The 20376-nt window shown below is 40.6% G+C and overlaps 1 protein-coding gene across 3 annotated transcripts in view; it reads right to left on the reverse strand.

Moving 5' to 3' along the window:
* ANKRD13A (ankyrin repeat domain 13A) overlaps window positions 1-20376 on the reverse strand; it is a 41253-nt gene that overhangs the window by 7427 nt on the left and 13450 nt on the right. For 2 of the 3 annotated variants that reach the window (XM_053590048.1, XM_053590046.1), the window contains exons 3-12: window positions 19272-19396; window positions 16451-16496; window positions 14511-14654; window positions 13684-13873; window positions 9236-9302; window positions 7820-7901; window positions 6592-6653; window positions 4402-4532; window positions 2944-3101; window positions 2217-2330 (exon numbers count right to left, since the gene is read on the reverse strand). In XM_053590048.1, coding sequence (XP_053446023.1) covers window positions 2217-2330; window positions 2944-3101; window positions 4402-4532; window positions 6592-6653; window positions 7820-7901; window positions 9236-9302; window positions 13684-13873; window positions 14511-14654; window positions 16451-16496; window positions 19272-19361 — 1084 coding nt within the window. In that variant the 5' untranslated portion in view covers window positions 19362-19396. The remainder of the gene's footprint in view (window positions 1-2216; window positions 2331-2943; window positions 3102-4401; window positions 4533-6591; window positions 6654-7819; window positions 7902-9235; window positions 9303-13683; window positions 13874-14510; window positions 14655-16450; window positions 16497-19271; window positions 19397-20376) is intronic. The other variant, XM_053590047.1, reaches the window with a different exon arrangement.

A 20376-nucleotide genomic window follows, 5' to 3' on the forward strand; every position in this document is an offset into this window, starting at 1 on the left:
ATGGGGGTCTCACTTTCCTCAGGCTGGTCTTGAATTCCTAAACTCAAAAGATCCTCCCACCTCAGCCTCTCAGAATGCTAGGATTACGGGTGTGAGCCACCACATCTGGCCTATTTTTTCCTTTTGTATTATGAAATATGGTAAACATATAAAAGAAAGCATATAAAATATCTGAACACTTACAAGAAAAATGACAATAATAAAAACAAATGCCTGTGTATCCCTCACCTAGTCTGAAACACAGAACACTACAAATAATACACCCCAGGGGGCAGGACAATTGCTTAACAATGTCCCCTTCCTCCTCTCTAGAGTTAAACACATAATTCAGAATAGTGTTTTTTACTACCCTGTTTCCCCGAAAATAAGACAATGTCTTATTTAAGGGGTGCTCCCAAAGATGCGCTAGGTCTTATTTTCAGGGGATGTCTTATCTTTCCTGTAAGTAGGTCTTATTTTCAGAGGATGTCTTATTTTTGGGGAAACAGGGTACCTAGTAGCTCTTCTCTGGAGTTGTGCCATATGTATATAATTTTAATAGTTTGTTTTAGCCTGTTTTTGAATTCAACACAAATGGAATTAGATGGAATTTATTCTTCAATTTAGATTTTTTTCATACAACATTAGGGTTTTTTTTTTTTTTTTTGAGACAGTCTCACTATGTTGCCCTGGGTAGAGTGCTGTGGCATCACAGCTCACAGCAATCTCAAACTCCTGGGCTTAGGCGATTCTCTTGCCTCAGCCTCCCAAGTAGCTGGGACTATAGGTGCTTGCCACAAAACCCGGGCTGCATTTGAACTCGCCAGCCTCGGTGTATGTGGGTGCTGGCGCCCTACTCATGGAGCTACAGGCGCCAAGACTCAAATTAGGTTTTAAAATTCACTGGTTTAGATGTACATGGCTGTAAATTTTTATTTTTATCACCATGTGTCATTTCATTGTATAAATACAGCACAATTAGCATATTCTACAATCTCAGGACATTTGGGTAGTTTCCAGATTTTTGCTATTATGAATCATGCTACTGTCCCTTATTGGGATCTCCAGATATCCATGTGTACAAGTTTCTCTAGGGTATATACTCGGAAATTTGAAGTCATCGGGTATACACATGTTCAATTTACTAAGTAATGCCAAATTTGTTTTCAATAAATTATACCAAGTTATTCTTATAGATAAGTATTCTTTTGCTGCACAATCTCACAAACACACATTACCCAATTTTATTGCTACATGGGAGTGTAAAGTTGTATATAGTTGTTGAGTTCAATTGTTTTTATTTGAAGTTTTAATTTTCATACATTAAAATGCTATCTTTTAATTCCTTATACTGATAGACTAAAGAAGAAAAACCATAGGACCATTTCCATAGTTACATAAAAAGCATTTGACAAAAATCAATACTTAATGACAATACAAACTCTCAGCAAACTAGGAATATAAGAAAAGCATCTCCTCAACCTAATAAAGGATATTTACAAAAAAACTGACAGCTAACATCATAACTAATGATGAAACAACCATTCTTCCCCTAATATCGGGAACAATGCAAGGATATCTTTCTTACCACCTTTATTCAGCACTGTACTGGACATCCTAGCCAATGTAATAAGGCATGACAAAGAAATAAAAAGCTTAAAGATTGGAAAGGAAAAAGTAAAACTGTCTTTATTCACAGACATTATCATGTCTGTAAGCAATCTTCAAAAAAGGTAGAAGTCAAATGAATTTAATTATGTTACAAGATACAAAGTTAAAATACAAAAATAAATTAATTTCTATATTCTATTAATTGGAAAATAAAATTAATAAGTCAATTTACAATAGCATCTAAAAGTATGTATTGGCTTGATGGCAAAGAAACGTGGAAATTTGGGGGCATTTAAAAATGCTCTCCATCTTGATTGTAGTGGTGGTTATATGATGTACAATTTGTTAAAATGCATGGGAACTGTCACACTTAAAATGGGAGCATTTTATTTTATGTATATTATACCTCAATAAAGTTGATTTTTAAGAACATGCTGTCTTTTTAATACAAGAGGAATCATACCTACTCTACAAGTTGTTTTTCACTTAATCTAAAATAAATTAGAAATTTTCTTTTACCCACCAAACACAGAGATCTGCTTCATAAGATATTCCAATTTCAAATTGAATAATTAGTATAACGATTGAAGATATGAATTTTTTTAAGCACAAAAAATTTTTTTTACCTGAATTGGCCTGCGCCCCATCCATATTTTGAGATACAGTTTCTTCAGCAGTGCTACAGCCATTAACATTCCCAAATGTAATCCGTGCATTTAAGACATGAAACAAGGGAATTTCTAACAAAATAAAAGCTTTCATAAATAAACTCTACTGAGAATAATATTTACTGAGTGCTTACTATGCTAATACTATGCCAAGCACTTTTTATAAATATAATTTCATTGAATCCCCATAACAACCCTCCTCAATATGCATATTTGAAAACTGAGACTCAGAGAGTTAAACATTTTCTCCTAGATTTCAAGTGAGTAAGTGACTAAGCCAGGATAGGATTCACAAATATGAAACTTAAAAATTAAAATTCCTCATGAGTAGTATGTATTACATATAGCATTTCCATACTAATTTGGGTTCTAAAACATATTTAAGTATCAAAGGATCTTGGTGTCAATTGTCTTCCTCAAATAACTATCTAGTTTGAAGTCTATATCTGTCAGTACTATTTGTAAATAGAACTGATGGTTGAAGACCCCTTAATTTTGTTATGCAAAATGAGCCAAGAACATATTTCTTTAAATCAAATTAAATCAGAGGATAATTTTGGCTTCCTCTATTAAGTCTATTACATGCTACTTTGTGCTTAAAGTGCTCCAATTCCCTAAAGCACATTCTTCCACCCACAAAAACAGGCAGAACCTACAAGTGTTGCTGAAGTCTATTTAACAGTACCTATTTTGACAGGAAATCCAGGTGGGAATTCTAATTTGATGAAATCTCTCAATCTTGCAAAATGAGCACTAGTTCGAGCCATTAGGTCAATGATAGGAATGACCTGTTCCACGAGAGAGAGGGGAAATTCTTCACACATCCATAGTGTTGCTTTAAACCTGCAAGATTCAACCAAGAAAAGACTGAGTCCTCTTCTACCAGATGGGAAAAGGATATTAATGCTAGCAGTAGACTAGATAGTATCAGCCTGCTTATTCTACACTCTTCCCAGTGAACTCTTAATTCAGAGCTATTGAGCATCTAGAACAGTGTTTCTTGACCTTTTATATCTCACAACATACATGAACCTATAGTTAAACTTCCATGGCACACTTAAATTATGTTGATCAAAAAAAAAAAAAGTAAAGGCCAGGTGTGTTGGTTCACACCTGTAATCCCAGCACTAGCGAGGCCAAGGTGGGTGGATTGCCTGAGCTCACAGGTTTGAGACCAGCCTGAGCCAGATCGAGACCCTGTCTCTAAAAATAGCTGGACGTTGTGGTGGGTCCTTGTAGTCCCAGCTACTCAGGAGGCTGAGGCAAGAGAATCACTTATGCACAAGAGTTTGAGGTTGCTGTGAGCTGTGATTCCACGGCACACTACCAAGGGTGACAAAGCAAAACTGTCTCAAAAAAAAAAAATCATAAAAAAAGAATGTATTTACTGTACTTTGAACTTCTTTCAAAAATAATTTAATTTATGATCTTTAAAATTTTTTGCAACACATCCAGGATCCTCTCACAGCACACCAGTGTGAAAATCACTGGTTTAGAACTACAGGAATTCAGCTCACCCTGAAATCTGACAATCAGGGGAAATGACCTACATTACAGCTTGCCACTGGAACAGCCTTAACTGACAACAAGCTAGAAGACATTGATGAGCTGGTGGAAAAAAATTTATTTGATCAGCTGAAGTTTGTTGACAGTTAAAAAAATTAAGGAATTTCTACAACCAATCTATATTCTATTTGGAAAAGGATAATAACATGAGCAGTCTAGGATCGGCTCCCATAGCTCAGTGGCTAGGGCACCGGCCACATATACCAGGGCTGGCAGGTTCAAACCCAGCCCGAACCTGCTAAACAACTACAAAACTACAACTACAAAAACGAAAAAAAAAAAAAAAAATAGCAGATGCCTGTAGTCCCAGCTACTTGGGAGGCTGAGGCAAGAGAAGCACTTAAACCCAAGAGTTTGAGGTTGCTGTGAGCTGTGACGCCACAGCACTCTACCAAGGGCAACATAGTGAGACTATGTCTCAAAAAAAAAAAGAGTGATCTACTGTTAGCTTTCCTAGCATAAAGTAATTTAAACATGATTTTTTTGAAAAAGGGGCAGAGGAACAACCAAACACCATAAAACAGCATGACTTCTGAAATAATCCATGAGTTAAAAAAGGCAGCTGAATCTCTCTTACTTCTGAGTTCTAATCATCAGTTCTTTTGGCCTTCCGATGTCCCTGTCTTTCAGATCAAACTCTTCGTTGAAGTACTCATCAGGTGTGATAGCCGTAGGGTTGTTTGCAGTGGCACATTCCGTAGTAAGATCCTGCCAAGCCAGAACTCAGGAGAGTCAGAAATGATGTTCACAAGTGGAGGCCTGACACACTCAGTCTGTGAGGTAGACATGTTAACCAGCTACAGATCAGGAAGTTTCGGTCATTAACTTCTTTTTATTAAGTGACTGCACAGAACAAGAAAACCTACAAAGTGCCATCAAACTCCATGGCAAGTCTAAAGATTTCTCCACTTTAAAATATTTCCCCACTCTTCTTTATATTTTTATCTCCTGATTATAGAAGAAAGAAATACCTGAAAGCACATGAGATTTCAAAGACTTAAAGTTCCAGCTCTGTCATTGTGTAACTTTGACAATAAAAGGTAATTTCATTTTTCTGACCCTCAGGGACATCCACTACATCAATTTCATATAATTATTGTGAGAATCAAGTAAGAAAATGTTTGCTGAGGTGCTCTGTTAACAATATAAAGTCCTGGCTTGGTGCCTGTGGCTCAAGCAGCTAAGGCGCCAGCCACATACACCTGAGCTGGCAGGTTCGAATCCAGCCTGGGCCCGCCAAACAACAATGACAGCTGCAACCAAAAAAGTAGAAAAAGTAGCCGGGCATTGTGGCAGGCGCCTGTAGTCTCAGCTACTTGGAAGGCGGAGGCAGGAGAATCGCTTGAGCCCAGGAGTTAGAGGTTGCTGTGAGCTATGATGCCATAGCACTCTTTCCAGGGCAACAGTTTGAGGCTCTGTCTCAAAAAAAAAGAAAACAATATAAAGTCCTGGGCTGCGCCTGTGGCTCAGTGGGTAGGGCCCTGGCCCCATATACCGAGGGTGGTGGGTTCGAACTGGGCCCCAGCCAAACTGCAACAAAAAATAGCCAGGCATTGTGGTGGGCACCTATAGTCCCAGCTACTAGGGAAGGTGAGGCAAGAGAATTGCCTAAGCCCAGGAGTTGGAGGTTGCTGTGAGATGTGACACCATGGCACTCTACCAAGGGCGATAAAATAAGACTCTGTCTCTAAAAAAAGAATTTTTTTTAAACCCCCAAAAAACAACAATATAAAGTCCTTGAATCCTTTTTAAGTTCTATTTTTGTAGAGAGGACCTTTATTTTGTTTTTTTGTAGAGACAGAGTTTCACTTTGTTGCCCTTGGTAGAGTGCCATAGCATCACAGCTCACAGCAACCTCCAACTCCTAGGCTTAGGCGATTCTCTTGCCTCAGCCTCTGAGTAGCTGGGACTACAGGCACCCACCACAACGCCTGGCTATTTTTTTGTTGCAGTTGGGCGGGGCTGGGTTTGAACCTGCCACCCTCATTATATGGGACTGGTGCCCTACTCACTGAGCCACAGGTGCTGCCCAGGCCCTTTGTTTATAATGGATTTTTTTTTTTTTAGAGACAGAGTCTCAGTTGCCCTTGGTAGAGTGGCATGGCGTCACAGCTCACAGCAACCTCCACTCTTGGGCTTAGGCGATTCTCTTGCCTCAGCCTCCCGAGTAGCTGGGACTATAGATGCCTGCCACAATGCCCGGCTATTTTTTGTTGCAGTTTGGCTGGGTCCGGGTTTGAACCTGCCACCCTCGGTATATAAGGCCAGTGCCCTATTCACTGAGCTACAGGCGCTGCCCTATACTGGATTTTTTTTTTTATTGTTGAGGATTCATTGAGGGTACAAGAAATCAAGTTACACTGATTGCATTTGTACAATGGATTTTTTAAAAAAGCTAAGCATGGTGGCTCACACCTATAATCCTAGCATTCTGGGAGGCCGAGGTGGGTTGATTGCTTGAGCTCACGAATTCAGACCAGCCTGAGCAAAAGCAAGACCCTGTCTCTACTAAAAACAGAAAAACTAAGGCAGGAGGATCACTTGCTATGACACCACAGCACTCTAGCCAGGGCTTAAGACTCTGTTTAAAAAAAAAGCACCTTATTTCTATCGTCACTACCCTCACTTATCTAATTCTCTTCCAAAATCTCCAATTCCAGCTTGGCAGTATTCTTTAACCTTTTCAAATAGAGTGGTTTGTTCAGGATCCAGGAAATATCATCACAAGCATAGAGAAGTCATTTCCTTTCATTAAACTTCAACGTACCCCTTGAGCACCAAACTGGTGTTCCACAGTTCCCAGCAAAGATTCCAGTGGGTTCCTGTCCGCTGCAGAGGAGATAAAAGTTTAATGTCTAATATTATATGTTACTTGAAGCTATAAAAAAAAAATCTTTATCATATTTTAAAGTTTCTAATCCAAGTTATCTGCATTAAGGAATCTGCTTATAGGCAGATCAATAAAATCATCCACAGTAATCCTAAAGTGATTTATCCTTTATACTACACTTTCAGAAGGATCTATAAAACTAGATGAATAGTCACAAAAATCAGAGCAGAACAGAGGGAAGAATCTGGACTCAGGAATTAGCCAGATCTGGATTCCAGTCTCACCTTGGCCATTCACTACCCAGGTGTTCTGGGCCTCAGTTCCCTCCTCTGTCATACTAGAGTAACAGTGGTGGTGGTGGTGAACAATTAATGCATGCTTACCACCTACTGCAGACATCGTTATGAAGGTTTACATGTTATAACTCATCTAACTCTCAATAATTCTACGGAATGTCCAGTATCACTTTTCACTTTTGAGGAAAATGAAGCACAGAGGGCAGGTAACTTCACAAGGCCACAGAGCTGACCAGGCTAGAATACAACAACCACATAGTGGCAACATTCTGGCTCAGAGTCCAAATCTTTTATGATAGTTTGTACTAAATGACCCATTCCAATGATAAATATTCTCCGATATCCTTATCAATTTTTTCGGCCAAATCCAACAATTGTTCTTTTTAACACATGAAACATAAGCAAGCACACATGAATGGCTTTAATTATAGCTGAAGCCAACTATGAGGAAACACCTCCAAAAATGTGTCAGACTAAGGAAATTTTTTTTTTTTGTAGAGACAGAGTCTAACTGTACTGCCCTCGGGTAGAGTGCCGTGGCATTACACGACTCACAGCAACCTCTAACTCTTGGGCTTATGCGATTCTCTTGCCTCAGCCTCCCGAGCAGCTGGGACTACAGGCGCCCGCCACAACGCCCAGCTATTTTTCTGTTGCAGTTTGGCTGGGGGTGGGTCCGAACCCGCCATCCTCTGCATATAGGGCCGGCACCTTACTCACTGAGCCACAGGCGCCGCCCGACTAAGGAAATTTTTATAAAAAAGAAGTTAAGATTAGCACATCTCGATCACATAAACCTTAGACTTTAGGCTCTCTCTAGATTCAAAAATGAAAGAAAAGAGGAAAAATGGCAGTAGGAGGGTGTTTACCTTTATATCTCTTTTTTTCCTCCTCCGTCAGATGTTCTGTGCGTATTTTGGTTATTACATTCACATTGTTTACGGTGTATACCTTGAGAGATGTGTGCAAAAGAAAACAGTGACACAGGGAATCAAAACTCAGAAAATAAGCATAGCAAGAACAAGAATTCTAAAGGCAAAAAAAAAAAAATCCAGCAAAATAAAAAATGAGAAGTGGTTAACAATCATTAGGAATCTTTAGAGAAAATGTTCAAACTATCAACTTAGAAATGCTTTAGCAGCAGTTACTTTCCATATTTGACAGTTTTAATACTGAGGAGTTAACAGTGACAGGCTGCATCTTCCTATTTCCCCTTCTTGTGGCTCAACAAATGCAAGCAAATGTCCTGCAATGTACCTTTCCCACCTGGACTTGTAGTGTACTATACCCAAACCTGGATCATGTACTTTTACTGAGCTCTGGTAATCTTATAGTAATATTAACTTAGATAGCCATCTGCTAGGCAGAAGGAAAAGAAATAAACACAAGGTTCTCTAGACCTATGAGATTTAGAGAAAATCAGCAAGTCACTATTTATTATAAAAGGTATTAAGTGCATTGAGAGTGCATTGACAAAACATTATGTAACAGCCAGGTAAATGCTCTGTTAGCAAGGTTAACTGAGGAAAATGGTGGTCTGGACAATCAAACATAAGAGTTAACAGAGAATGAATAGAGAATACCATATGTGGATCCCCCACCTTCAGAGCCGGGGAAAACACTCAGCACCAGAATGACTGTTTCTAAACGCATCTTGCTGAGCATGGCATAAACTGTCTCTGCTCACTCAGAGGCCACCAGAGGACCCTGCAGCACCTGGCTCCATTGCTGCTAAGCCATCAATCCCTGCAATGCTGTAGGACTAAGGCAAGGGAACATCATGGAGCCTTCCAGCTGATAAAATGCCAGATGACTGAATAGACAATAGTCTCCACTATTACCAACTATTTTAAATTTGTTGATATCATGCAAATAGGCTATGAGCCTACTGCCTACAATTCGCCTGATTAAAAAAAAAAGAGACTCAAAAGCTGCTATTCAATACCTAACAAACATCTTAAATCTAGTCCTTTCTCTTTTTCCTTTCTTTCTTTTTTTTTTTTTTTAAGTTGAAGTCATTCCTACTGGCACAAGTGGCACTTGTCCTCTTTCCTGTCTATGACATTGTTTCTTTCTGGCATAGCCAGAGACCTCCTTAGGACATGCTATCCTATTTTCTGAAGGTCAGATAAGATAAAATAAAAAGTCCAAGTGAGAGACACATTAGACAGTACTTATTCCCCAGAGCATCTTCATGGCACAGATGCATAAAAAAATAGGAACAGATTCTTTTGCATAGAAGCTAAACAGCTATATTAAATCTTATTTTAAGAGTTTCCTTTTACCTTTGCTTCGTAACCATTAACAACTTCTGCTTTATCTGTCCTCCAGCCCCAGAATCCGGATTTAGTTCTGATAAAAAGTGAACACCACAAATTTCTACATGTACAATATGCCATTCAGATTTATCCCTGCAGCCTTTATAGTTTTCTTCCCCCAGCTTAAGTTAGTTAAGGACACTTGGAAATCATGGTCCTGCCATCCACAAAAGGATGCTATCAATGACAGATGGCTTAAATATCCCCCACCCCCTCCCACAGTTACTAAATCAATTTGCCTCACCCTAGGCAAAGAAAGCCTCCATGCTTGGCTTCTTTATAAGAACAACCAGCACAGGGGAGAAAGGTGATGACATTTATTGGGGCTATCCTAAAGAAATGAGTGAAGACGACCAGCATCCAAGGGCTCACCACAAGCTGGTATCTAGGTCAGAGTATTTACTCGGGTCATCTTAACTGTGGGCATGGATGTCAGTGGTGTATCTCCATAAGCAGCCACATCTTAATCAAGGAATTCTTAGAACAATGAGGCACAGACCATCTGCTCCTTGGAGGAGTGCAGGTAGTCCAGGAACTCATCACTCTGGCAAGCTGCTTGGAGAAGCCATTAATGCCTACAAAATGGCTTACGGGTCACTTGCTTTGTCAGATTTGGTGCAGCAGGGAGAAAAGAGTCAAAAAGCTGTTTGTCAGCCCTGCTCTTCATCCCAGCTCTGTGGAACTGACTTCAAAGTAGCCCCTCATTCCAGCAGCAACCTTAGGAATATATCCCAAAACCCAGCTGTTCAACTCAACATACTCCTGAAAAAATGCATTTAGGAATCAAAAGCAGTCAAGAGGCTCTGATTCTTTTTCCAAGCAGCTTGTGCTGGGAAATACGACCTCTCCTAAGGGACTGTTGACATGCTCTGACCTTTGTCTAGGACATCACATCCTAGCTCCACTTGGCCCTGGGTAAGGCAATAGCCTGTCTTCTGCTCTGACCCCCAACTGAAGTGGGACATCATGCAGGAAGCTCAGGGAATGGCAGGAGGTTAGCCATGTCACAAAGAATATATGTGGTTACTTGCATTTTGTGTTTTCAAACAGTTTGTTTTTCTTCTAATGGGATTTAGTAAATGAAATTAGTCCAGATGGGGTTCAAAGGAGTTATATATGGATTTTAGCCCATTGGAAAAGGAAGGAGCAGTGCTTTTATTTTCCAGCTGGTTGTCTCCAATTAATGCAACCTGACTGATGGAGAGAAAGAGAAGAATCCTAAAGAGACTGCATCAAAGGCTACCTGTATCCAACGTCCAAGAAACAAAAACAACAGCCACTGGGGAAGGAGGTTAGGACCACATTCAACCGATTAATAAACCAGTCTCCTATCAGCCATCAATACTTGAAAATACAGATACTCCTTTTCATTCAATCCTCAGTTTCTTGTTTGCTTAAGTCATTTGATATTTTGGCAGAGGAAATCATTGTTTTCTGGCACAGAGACTCCTGGGTGACTAAAGGCGGGCTATGTCCATCTCACCCTTCATCCACGCTAAAAAGACGGAGCCACACCTTTCTTCCCAAGAACTGCCACGCTCCTCACTTGGCTGCATCCACTTCATCAAACCTGCCTTCTACTCCCCTTTGCATTTCCATTCTCTGACAGCAGTTTGGTTATTAAACTCAATGGCTACACCCGTTTTCAATTTTCTTTCTTTTTTTAATTTTTATATATATATATATATATATATTTTTTTTTTTTTATTGAGACAGAGTCTCACTTTGTGGCACTTGGTAGAGTGCTGTGGCATCACAGCTCACAGCAACCTCCAACTCTTGGGCTTAAGTGATTCTCTTGCCTCAGCCTCCCAAGTAGCTGGGACTACAGGTGCCCACCATAATACCTGGTTTTTTTTTTTTTGTTTTTTTTTTTTTTAAGAGATGAGGTCTCACTCTGGCTCAGGCTGGTCTCAAACTCCTGAGCTCAGGACAATCCACCCTCCTCAGCCTCCCAGTACTAGGATTACAGGCATAAGCCTCCGCGCCTGGCCTATACCTGTTTTCAAATCAAGATCCTCAGGACTCCAGCTTTTGAGTAACTTTGCATGAAGAAGCATCCGAAGATGATAGGATACCCAGCTTCCCCTCTTTGGCCACGTTTACCTCTGCCTGTCCTCATTGAGACCACCATACCAAAGGCCACCTGGCAGGCACTACATCTTGGTGGGTGCTATACAATTTGGAGAAAGGCCATGAAGGTGGAAGGGAATATTCTCTTTGAGGTGCACAGAGCATAATTTTTCAAAGAGAAAAATCTAAACTACAACCAGACAGTATATACTGTATGCTAAAAATGCATTGGAGGAAGGTATTGTAAGCCTCAAGGTCAAAGTAACAGATTAGAAAAGATGGACAAAAGACTGTCATTTTATGAGAGAGAGCCACGCCTTCCAAATTCAACTGAAGGAATGCTCACACCTCTGGTTAGAAGCAGATGTGTACACTTTTTATACTAGCAAACCTCATAGTCAAGAGTGGCTCATGACTCAGCGGCTGTGGCTCAAGCAGCTAAGGCACCAGCCACATACACCAGAGCTGGTGGGTTCAAATCCAGCCCGGGCCTGCCAAACAATGACAACTGCAACCGAAAAATAGCCAGGCGTTGAGGTGGGCGCCTGTGGTCCCAGCTACTTGGGAGCCTGAGGCGAGAGAATCGCTTAAGCCCAGGAGTTTGAGGTTGCTGTGAGCTATATAAAATGCCACAGCACTCTACCCAGGGACAGCTTGAGGCTCTGTCTCAAAAAAAAAGAGTGGCTCAAATCCTTCCTCACTGCTCAGCAAGTTCACTTACCAACACTGAATTCTGACCACCATAAAGAAAAAGCTATCTTCTAGAAATTTTATTACACTGTCATTTGCAAAAGGAGAATGAGCTTGAACAGTTTGAAAATCCTGTAATGATACAAATACAACATATGTCTTAGTCCTTAGCACAAATGGAATGTGCTATCACTCCCCACCTATGCTCAATGGGTTAAAAGCCAGTGACCGTCACATTTGCTTCATAAATTACACTTAAAAGAATAACTCCAGCAACTCTGCCATTGAACTATATGGGGAACAATATCTCTTGTTAAGACATTGAAGAGTCACAGGCTTCAGAGACTTCAACTCCACATTCACTCCTTTTTTGTCTTTCAGCTAAGGAAACAAAACCAGAGAGATTAGGCCACTTATCTAAAGTTGCACAGCTCTTTAGCAGCCCTGCTGATAGCATTCTTTCCTCCAATTCTCACCCCTACCTCCTCTATCTTCCGGCACTGCAAAGAGAACCCTAAGCTGAAGTGTCCTCACTCTCTGCAGAGGCATATACTGAAGCTACAAGTGTCTTTCCACGACCCTCCTAGGTAAAGCCAGTCAGTCCCTAAACTCTGCTATCCCTGGAAGACAACAGAGTCTGGCACAAGAGGACTGACCCTGCCCAGGAGATATGCTGCTCCTACCGAAGCCACAGAAGCACCTGGACACCACACAGGCTGGATATTCTGGGTTTTTCTTCTGCTATAAAAAGAAAGCCTAATTCCATGGTTCTGTCTAAACTAGAACAGTACACTTAATAAGTTTTATGTTTGACTAAACAAAAAAATTTCAGTGTTATTAACCAATTTTATATTGGAAACAAATAAGAAAAGAAAAATGAAAGGATAGTTAGGATAAACATTGAGAGACAAGAAAGCCTAAATCTGGGATAATGTGTGCATTTTAGCTCAAGTTATGCTACTTTGGCTTATATACAGCTGGATGTGACATCCTAAGCAAACACTATAAGGGCTCTTAGGACTCTCTCAGCTTTGACAGCCTCCTCTTCCTTTCACTCAAAGGCTCTCCATGTCCTCTGATGACCCAGAGGAGGATGACCAGTGACAGTGTCCTCGTCTGGATCAACTGAAGCACAGACCTCTCTAGAGAATTATGCCCAAAGAGTCTGGAATAGAACTGAACACCTTCCTAACTCTTGCTCTAAACTACTAAGCCTCACAGGTAGGAAAAAGAACCACTTTTACCTATATAGTAAGTGTGACTTTGACTAACATTAGTACAACTAAATTCAATACTAGGTCAATTCTAGCTTTTAGAAATGCAAACCTTTGTGGTTTGGGATTAGGGAGTATTATAGGTCCACAAATCACAGACAAAGATAAGATAAGTAAAGTCCACTAGAGAATGCCCATAAAAGAACATGAAGACATTTCTCTAAGAGTTAAACAATGTGCTATAAAAATGATAGACAATGTAGAAATGACAGCTACAGTTTCCATTTGGTTACAGTTAAGATCAATCTTAAAACCCATGTTTGTTATTTCATATTAGAAAAACTCCGATCTACCCATAATTTCCAGTTAATACAATACACGTCACCAAAGATGGCAGCACAGGGAATAGACATTAAAATTCGGAGTCTAAATTTATACCTTTCAAAAGCAATATTTTTAGTATCGAGGCTGGTGTTAATGACTGGGCTTGTGAGCCGCCGCTCAACTTCCCTGCTTTTCGGCTTCATTAAGTCCAGAGTGAGGCGTTCCATTTCTTGGGAAAGGTCAAAATGTTCAGTAGTCACCACTTTGTCATCGTGGTTGACTTCCATCAACTCCGCCCAGTTGTCTGTTAATGGAAACAGGGCATAATAATTAAGCAAGTTAGAGCCCAAAGAAGGAACCCTCATATGTGAAAATTCATTGTCTTTCTCACTTCTCCTTCCAGGTGCTACGTGATAAACCCAAAAGCATACTGATTACCAATTACCTACCTATGCAGCAATTATCTGGCCAGCTTCTCATCATTTATAGGAGGCTATGAACCATCTTCCCTAAAGATGCAGAATGCCTGATAATTTGCTTTATAGATAATACATTTCATCTATGCCCTTTATAAAATATGTATTTTATTACAGAATTAATATAAATTATGCATGCATAACATTGGGTGGGCAATGCCATTTCTCACCCTCCATTAGGACCATGCCTGATCATGGGAGGAATACAGACAGATACACCACAGAAAGCTTGTGCTTAAAGACTCAGGAAAGTGAGAAAGACACGTCACAAGGGTAAAAGTGCTGGGCAGCAAAGGACACATGTAGGAGAAATAGCCAGAGCTGAATAATTAATAAGAATAACAAAAAAAGACATGCCCACAAGGGATCAGACAGAAAAGGCATATAAACGTGAACACATACGCATGGTTAAAAATCACTCTGTAATTTAGTTTGAGCACCAATTACTAGAATGGAATTGCTCACCTTCTCCCTTAAATATAAAACTACGCCTCCCTCTTATCCAGCTCATATTTTCAAATCCCAGCAACGTAATATCGACACGCAGTTTGGCACCGCTTTTCCAAATGCGACAGACATCATTTGGGCATATTCTGGAAACCAACGGCACTGGAGGAGAGAAGCAAACTACTGAGAAAAATCCAAGGACCAAGCAGAACACCCAGGCCAGGAAATCAAGGTTCTGACTTTAATAAAAGGAGGGGAGTGGCAAGATGGTGACTATCAAATAGAATTGGATTTCCTGCTGCCTACACTTACCATATAGGAAGTCACTCTCAAAAAATGTACCTTCTATTCTATTTGTCAGAGAAAACTCTAAACAAATTTCCCAAGAGTATTCTCAATCCCAAAATGAACCCACTTATCAACCCCCACCAGAGCTATAGGTCATGTCCATCTGGCCTTTCTCATTCATATATGCTACTCTTGCCACATGGCTTTGGCTTACCATATTGTCACAGCCACCATTTGGAATATCAAATGTCTAAAATAAGGCTGCTTCTTAACAAAACCCAAAGTTAGAATGATTATTTGCATTAGAAAAGAACTCCTTAGGGCGGTGCCTGTGGCTCAGTTGGCAAGGCGCCGGCCCCATATACCGAAGGTGGCGGGTTCAAACCCGGCCCCAGCTGAACTGCAAACCAAAAAATAGCCGGGCATTGAGGCGGGTGCCTGTAGTCCCAGCTACTCGGGAGGCTGAGGCAAGAGAATTGCTTAAGCCCAGGAGTTGGAGGTTGCTGTGAGCTGTGTGATGCCACGGCACTCTACCGAGGGCCATAAAGTGAGACTCTGTCTCTACAAAAAAAAAAAAAAAAAAGAAAAGAACTCCTTAGTTCCTCAGAACAATCTGAAGTTCTCTTCTCTTAAATACTTTTTACTTCATTTAAATGTTTCCTATACATATGACTTCTTGCCTAAAAGGGAAGTCTGGAAAGGAAATGGCTGAAACCCCAGCACTTAGGAATTCACTGATCTACAAGAAATAAAAGTAGAATATCTGGGCGGCACCTGTGGCTCAAAGGAGTAGGGCACCAGCCCCATACACCGGAGGTGGCAGGTTCAAACCCAGCCCCGGCCAAAAACAGCAAAAAAAAAAAAAAAGTAGAATATCTATGAAAATATACTGTCAGTCAACTGCCTTCCATAATACTTTGTAGAAAAAAATCCATTTTGTAAAAAAGCAAGCATTCTAATATTCACCTCTTCTTTAGAATAACAAGTTTAAAAGAATCAACTTAAACCACACAAGGAAGTAAGTTATGATAAATCTACTTACTAAAATTTTAGTATTTTTTCTTTTTTTTGAAACAGAGTCTCACTATGGTGCCCTTGGTAGAGTACCCTAGCATAACAGCTCACAGCAATCTCAAACTCTTGGGCTTAAGCGATTCTCTTGCCTCACCCTTCTAAGTAGCTGGGACTACAGGTGCCTGCCACAATACCCAGCTATTTTTTGGTTGTAGTTGTCATTGTTGTTTGGCAGGCCTGGACTGGGTTCAAACCCACCAGCTCTGGTGCATGTGGCTGGCACCCTAGCCACTGAGCTACAGGTGCCAAGCCCGAAAAATTTTAGTAATTTAAAGTGACATGTTAAAAACTAATAATTTGGATGTCAGTTGTAAGCAATGAAAGGTGAAAACAAAACTGTCTATATACTATACTTATAGATGCTTAGAGGGAAAAGTCCTATTCATGGGAGGTAAAGACTGGAAGAAAAACACTCCAAGCACTAGCACTAGTTGGTTTTAAGTGAGACTATAGGTGACTGTCTTTCCTTATTCTTTTCTATACATTTCTTAGATTAAAAAAGAAAAATACATGTAACTATTATAAAGAACAAATAAACTTACTTTCAGGCTAAGTAAATTTGGAAAGAAATAAATTACAAGCCCACAGCCACTCACCCCAGCTGGTGAATTCCCATTTCATCTGCACATAGAAATCTGGAGCCTAAAGGGCAGACATAGGTTTAAATTAGATTACCACGGGCACTACTAACTAAACACAAACACAGCAAAGGTTAATAGGGGTTTTATTATTATTATTATTTTAAACCTGGCTTTAAAAAAAATGAGAGGACAACAGAAAATATGAGCAGAAACATAAATACAAGCCCATTACTTATTTTGTATTCAGGTGTTATTTTACTCTGATATAAAATATGTCTATAGAGTTACAAGAAAGCAACAATACTGGAAGGGAATAAAAGTCAAACCTGGTTTGGGATTCAATTAGTTTCCTCCTGCCAGTAACAAAAGATAAGCCTGGGACAGTGGCCTTAAGCACTGCCACCCAAAGCGGGTAACAGCCTAGTCTCCCAAAAAGAAAGGAATGTAAATTCCATCGATTCTACAAGAAATTTTAGTGTAAAAGGCTTCCTGTGCCAGGACGTCCTTTATAATCATGGGACTACTCTGTGAAACCAAAGACACTGCTAGACATCACTTCCCCAGGAAGTTGCGTTTCCCTCCAGTTAACAGAAAATGTTGCCCCACTCTCTTAAACTTGTAGAATTTGGCTTTCTGAAGTTTTATACCACCAAAGCAGTCCTATTTAGGATTATTTTCTTGCCTACCACAAATTATTATAGAAGATTCTTTTGCCATTGGTTTTTACAGAAGCACAGAGGACTAAGGCCAAGAATCTACTCTGGAGTAAAGCCAGCCAGGATCCCAGTGATACACAAAGACAACTTCTAAGAGATAGCTGAGACAGCGACAAAAAAGGCTGGCAAATATTATAAAGAGACATAGTCGAAAGACAAGACTTCAACAATAGCTTCTGGTGCCTGTAAGTACACAGTCATTTATGGGGTGTCTATAACTTCATGCAGAGAATACAATTCAATGCGGTCTACTGACATGAATCAATATAGTTAAAACAGAAAATCCTTTACACTGAATTTTTTAAATGGAGACCCCATGTTAGATAAATCATTTTCTCATTTGTCAAAAGACAGATGATGAAGTGCCTCCTGCAGTAAGTTAGACAACAACTCTATATGATCTTTGCACACTCATAAACATATACCAATTTTTGGAGTGTTATCTTTAGTTATTTATTAACTTTGGATTAATATGAGGGCCCACACAACTAGGTTACGTTGTTTGCATTTGTTAAGTAATATCCAAGTTGTTATTGAGTCCTTCACCCAGAAGGAATGCCATATACCCCTACATTGTATCTGTTAGGTGGGAATTTACCAAGCCTCCCTTTCCCCCTCTTGCCTCCGCACTTCATGAATTTAATCCTGTTTTTCTCTCACACATACAACTGTTGCATATTTCATGGAAGGCTTCATTGTGGTACACGGGAAATGAATACTATAAGCAAGATTTAGCTTAAGTGCTATAGAAAAAAAAAATTTTTTTTTGAGACCGTCTCACTTTGTCACCCTGGGTAGAGTGTCATGGCATCATAGCTCACAGCAACCTCAAACTCTTGGGCTCAAGTGATCCTCTTGCCTCAGCCTCCTAAATAGCTGGGACTACAGGCGCCCACCACAACACCCAGCTATTTCTTAGAGATGGGGTCTTGCTCTTGCTCACCTGGTCTCAAACTCTTGAGATCAAGCAATCCACCCGTCTCAGCCTCCCAAAGTACTGGGATTACAGGTGTGAGCCACTACATTCAGCCAGAAATTTTTTTTAAAGAGGGCTCAAATAGGCTTGGCGCCTATAGCTCAGCAGCTAGGGCACCAACCATATAAACCAGAGGTGGCGGGTTCGAATCCAGCCTGGGCCTGCCAAACGACGACAACTACAACAACAAAAAATAGCTGGGCATTGTGGAGGGTGCCTGTAGTCCCAGCTACTTGGGAGGCTGAGGCAAGAGAATTGCTTAAGCCCAAGAGTTTAAGGTTGCTGTGAGCTGTGACACCATAGCAACATAGTGAGACTCTGTCTCAAAAAAAAAGAGGTCTCAAATAATGAACAATAATTGTCTTACTTATAACAAAGTTGTTCCTTTTACAATAATTATTGATTTTTCTCAATAAATAAAAGCAGTTGATTAAAGGTCACAAAATACTACTGGCTAGAAGTGACAAGGTTGGCAAGGAGAAGTTACACACAGACTTCTGGGCCTCAAAAGATCTTGAAAATCCTTCTGTAGTAACAAATGCTTAGCATAACTTCCTCAAGGTTACCTCAGCTTTTAGGAAAACAGACACCTAGACAAATTAATTGTGTTTGATGTCCATTTTCCTTAACTTACAATTTTTAAATAGCACTTAAAAATGTAAGCCCAGTAACTTAGAAATGTAGTTTGTGGGGCGGCACCTGTGGCTCAATGAGTAGGGCGCCGGCCCCATATGCCGAGGGTGGCGGGTTCAAACCCAGCCCCGGCCAAACTGCAACAAAAAAATAGCCAGGCGTTGTGGCGGGCGCCTGTAGTCCCAGCTGCTTGGGAGGCTGAGGCAAGAGAATAGCGTAAGCCCAAGAGTTAGAGGTTGCTGTGAGCTGTGTGACGCCATGGCACTCTACCCGAGGGCGGTACAGATGAGACTCTGTCTCTACAAAAAAAAAAAAAAGAAATGTGGTTTGTGAAAGACCCCCATACTTTAACAGTCAGAAAGGCAAAGAATAATGCTATTTGGTTCTCAATATATCATATTCACTATTCATAAAATCCTTTAGGAAGGCACACAAGGATGTCAAACTGTATCTCCAGTTATTGTATCCACATTTAGCCCAAATTATGCCATGGTCACATTTTTATGAATACCTCAAGAATTTTTTGGAGCAGCTCAGGAACTCCTTCCAGGGCCATGGATGTGTTGTGGTAGTCTCGATGCTGAAGAACTGTGTACACCATCTCCGGATCGCCAGTGCTCACAGCCTCATGTAAAACTAGAAAACAAAAAGATGACATTTAATCACTTTCTGACAAATTCCAAAGTCAGTCTGAAAAGTATCTATACAAATCAAACACCAAAATTTTCTTCAAAGTAGGAGAGAGAATGTAGTCTAACCTTATCATTTGTGACCCTGACTTCTGCTAGTTCTTAACTAAGTAAAAGAAACAGCCTTCTTAGCATCTTGATCACACCTGTACCAGCCTTCCCAGGCCACTTTTATCACTGGTTCTGAAATTCTGATGATGTTTTGAGAGATTACATGTAGTTTTGGCAGGCAGAGGACTGTGATTACATGTAGTTTTGGCAGGCAGAGGCTGTGCTTAGAAGTATCCTTATTCGGGGGCGGCGCCTGTGGTTCAGTGAGTAGGGCGCCGGCCCCATATACCGAGGGTGGCGGGTTCAAACCCAGCCCCGGCCAAACTGCAACCAAAAAATAGCCGGGCGTTGTGGCGGGCGCCTGTAGTCCCAGCTGCTCGGGAAGCTGAGGCAAGAGAATCGCGTAAGCCCAAGACTTAGAGGTTGCTGTGAGCCGTGTGACGCCACGGCACTCTACCAAGGGCGGTACAGTGAGACTCTGTCTCTACAAAAAAAAAAAAAAAAGTATCCTTATTCGGTCAATACAAAATTATTCTTACCAATAGCAAGAGAGCATGCAAAAAAAGTGAAATGTAGGTTTTCACTGAAGAAGCTACTTCTAAGTATAACTCCTGATGAATTCCCTGGAGTTATCATCATATTCCTCAAAAGAAAAGTGGCTTAGGCTAGGCGTGGTGGCTCATGGGAGCCACTCTAGGAAGCTGAAGCAGGAAGGTCTCTTAACTCAGGAGTTTGAGACCAGCCTGAGCAAGAGTGAGACTGTCTCTACTAAAAATAAAAAATTAGCCAGGTGTCATGGCAGGTGCCTGCAGTCCCAGCTATGTGGGAGGCTGAGGCAGGAGGATCACTTGAACCCAGGAGTTTGAGATTGCTATG

Source organism: Nycticebus coucang, chromosome 4 (genome assembly GCF_027406575.1).
Source record: "Nycticebus coucang isolate mNycCou1 chromosome 4, mNycCou1.pri, whole genome shotgun sequence".
Classification (NCBI taxonomy): Eukaryota; Metazoa; Chordata; class Mammalia; order Primates; family Lorisidae; genus Nycticebus; species Nycticebus coucang.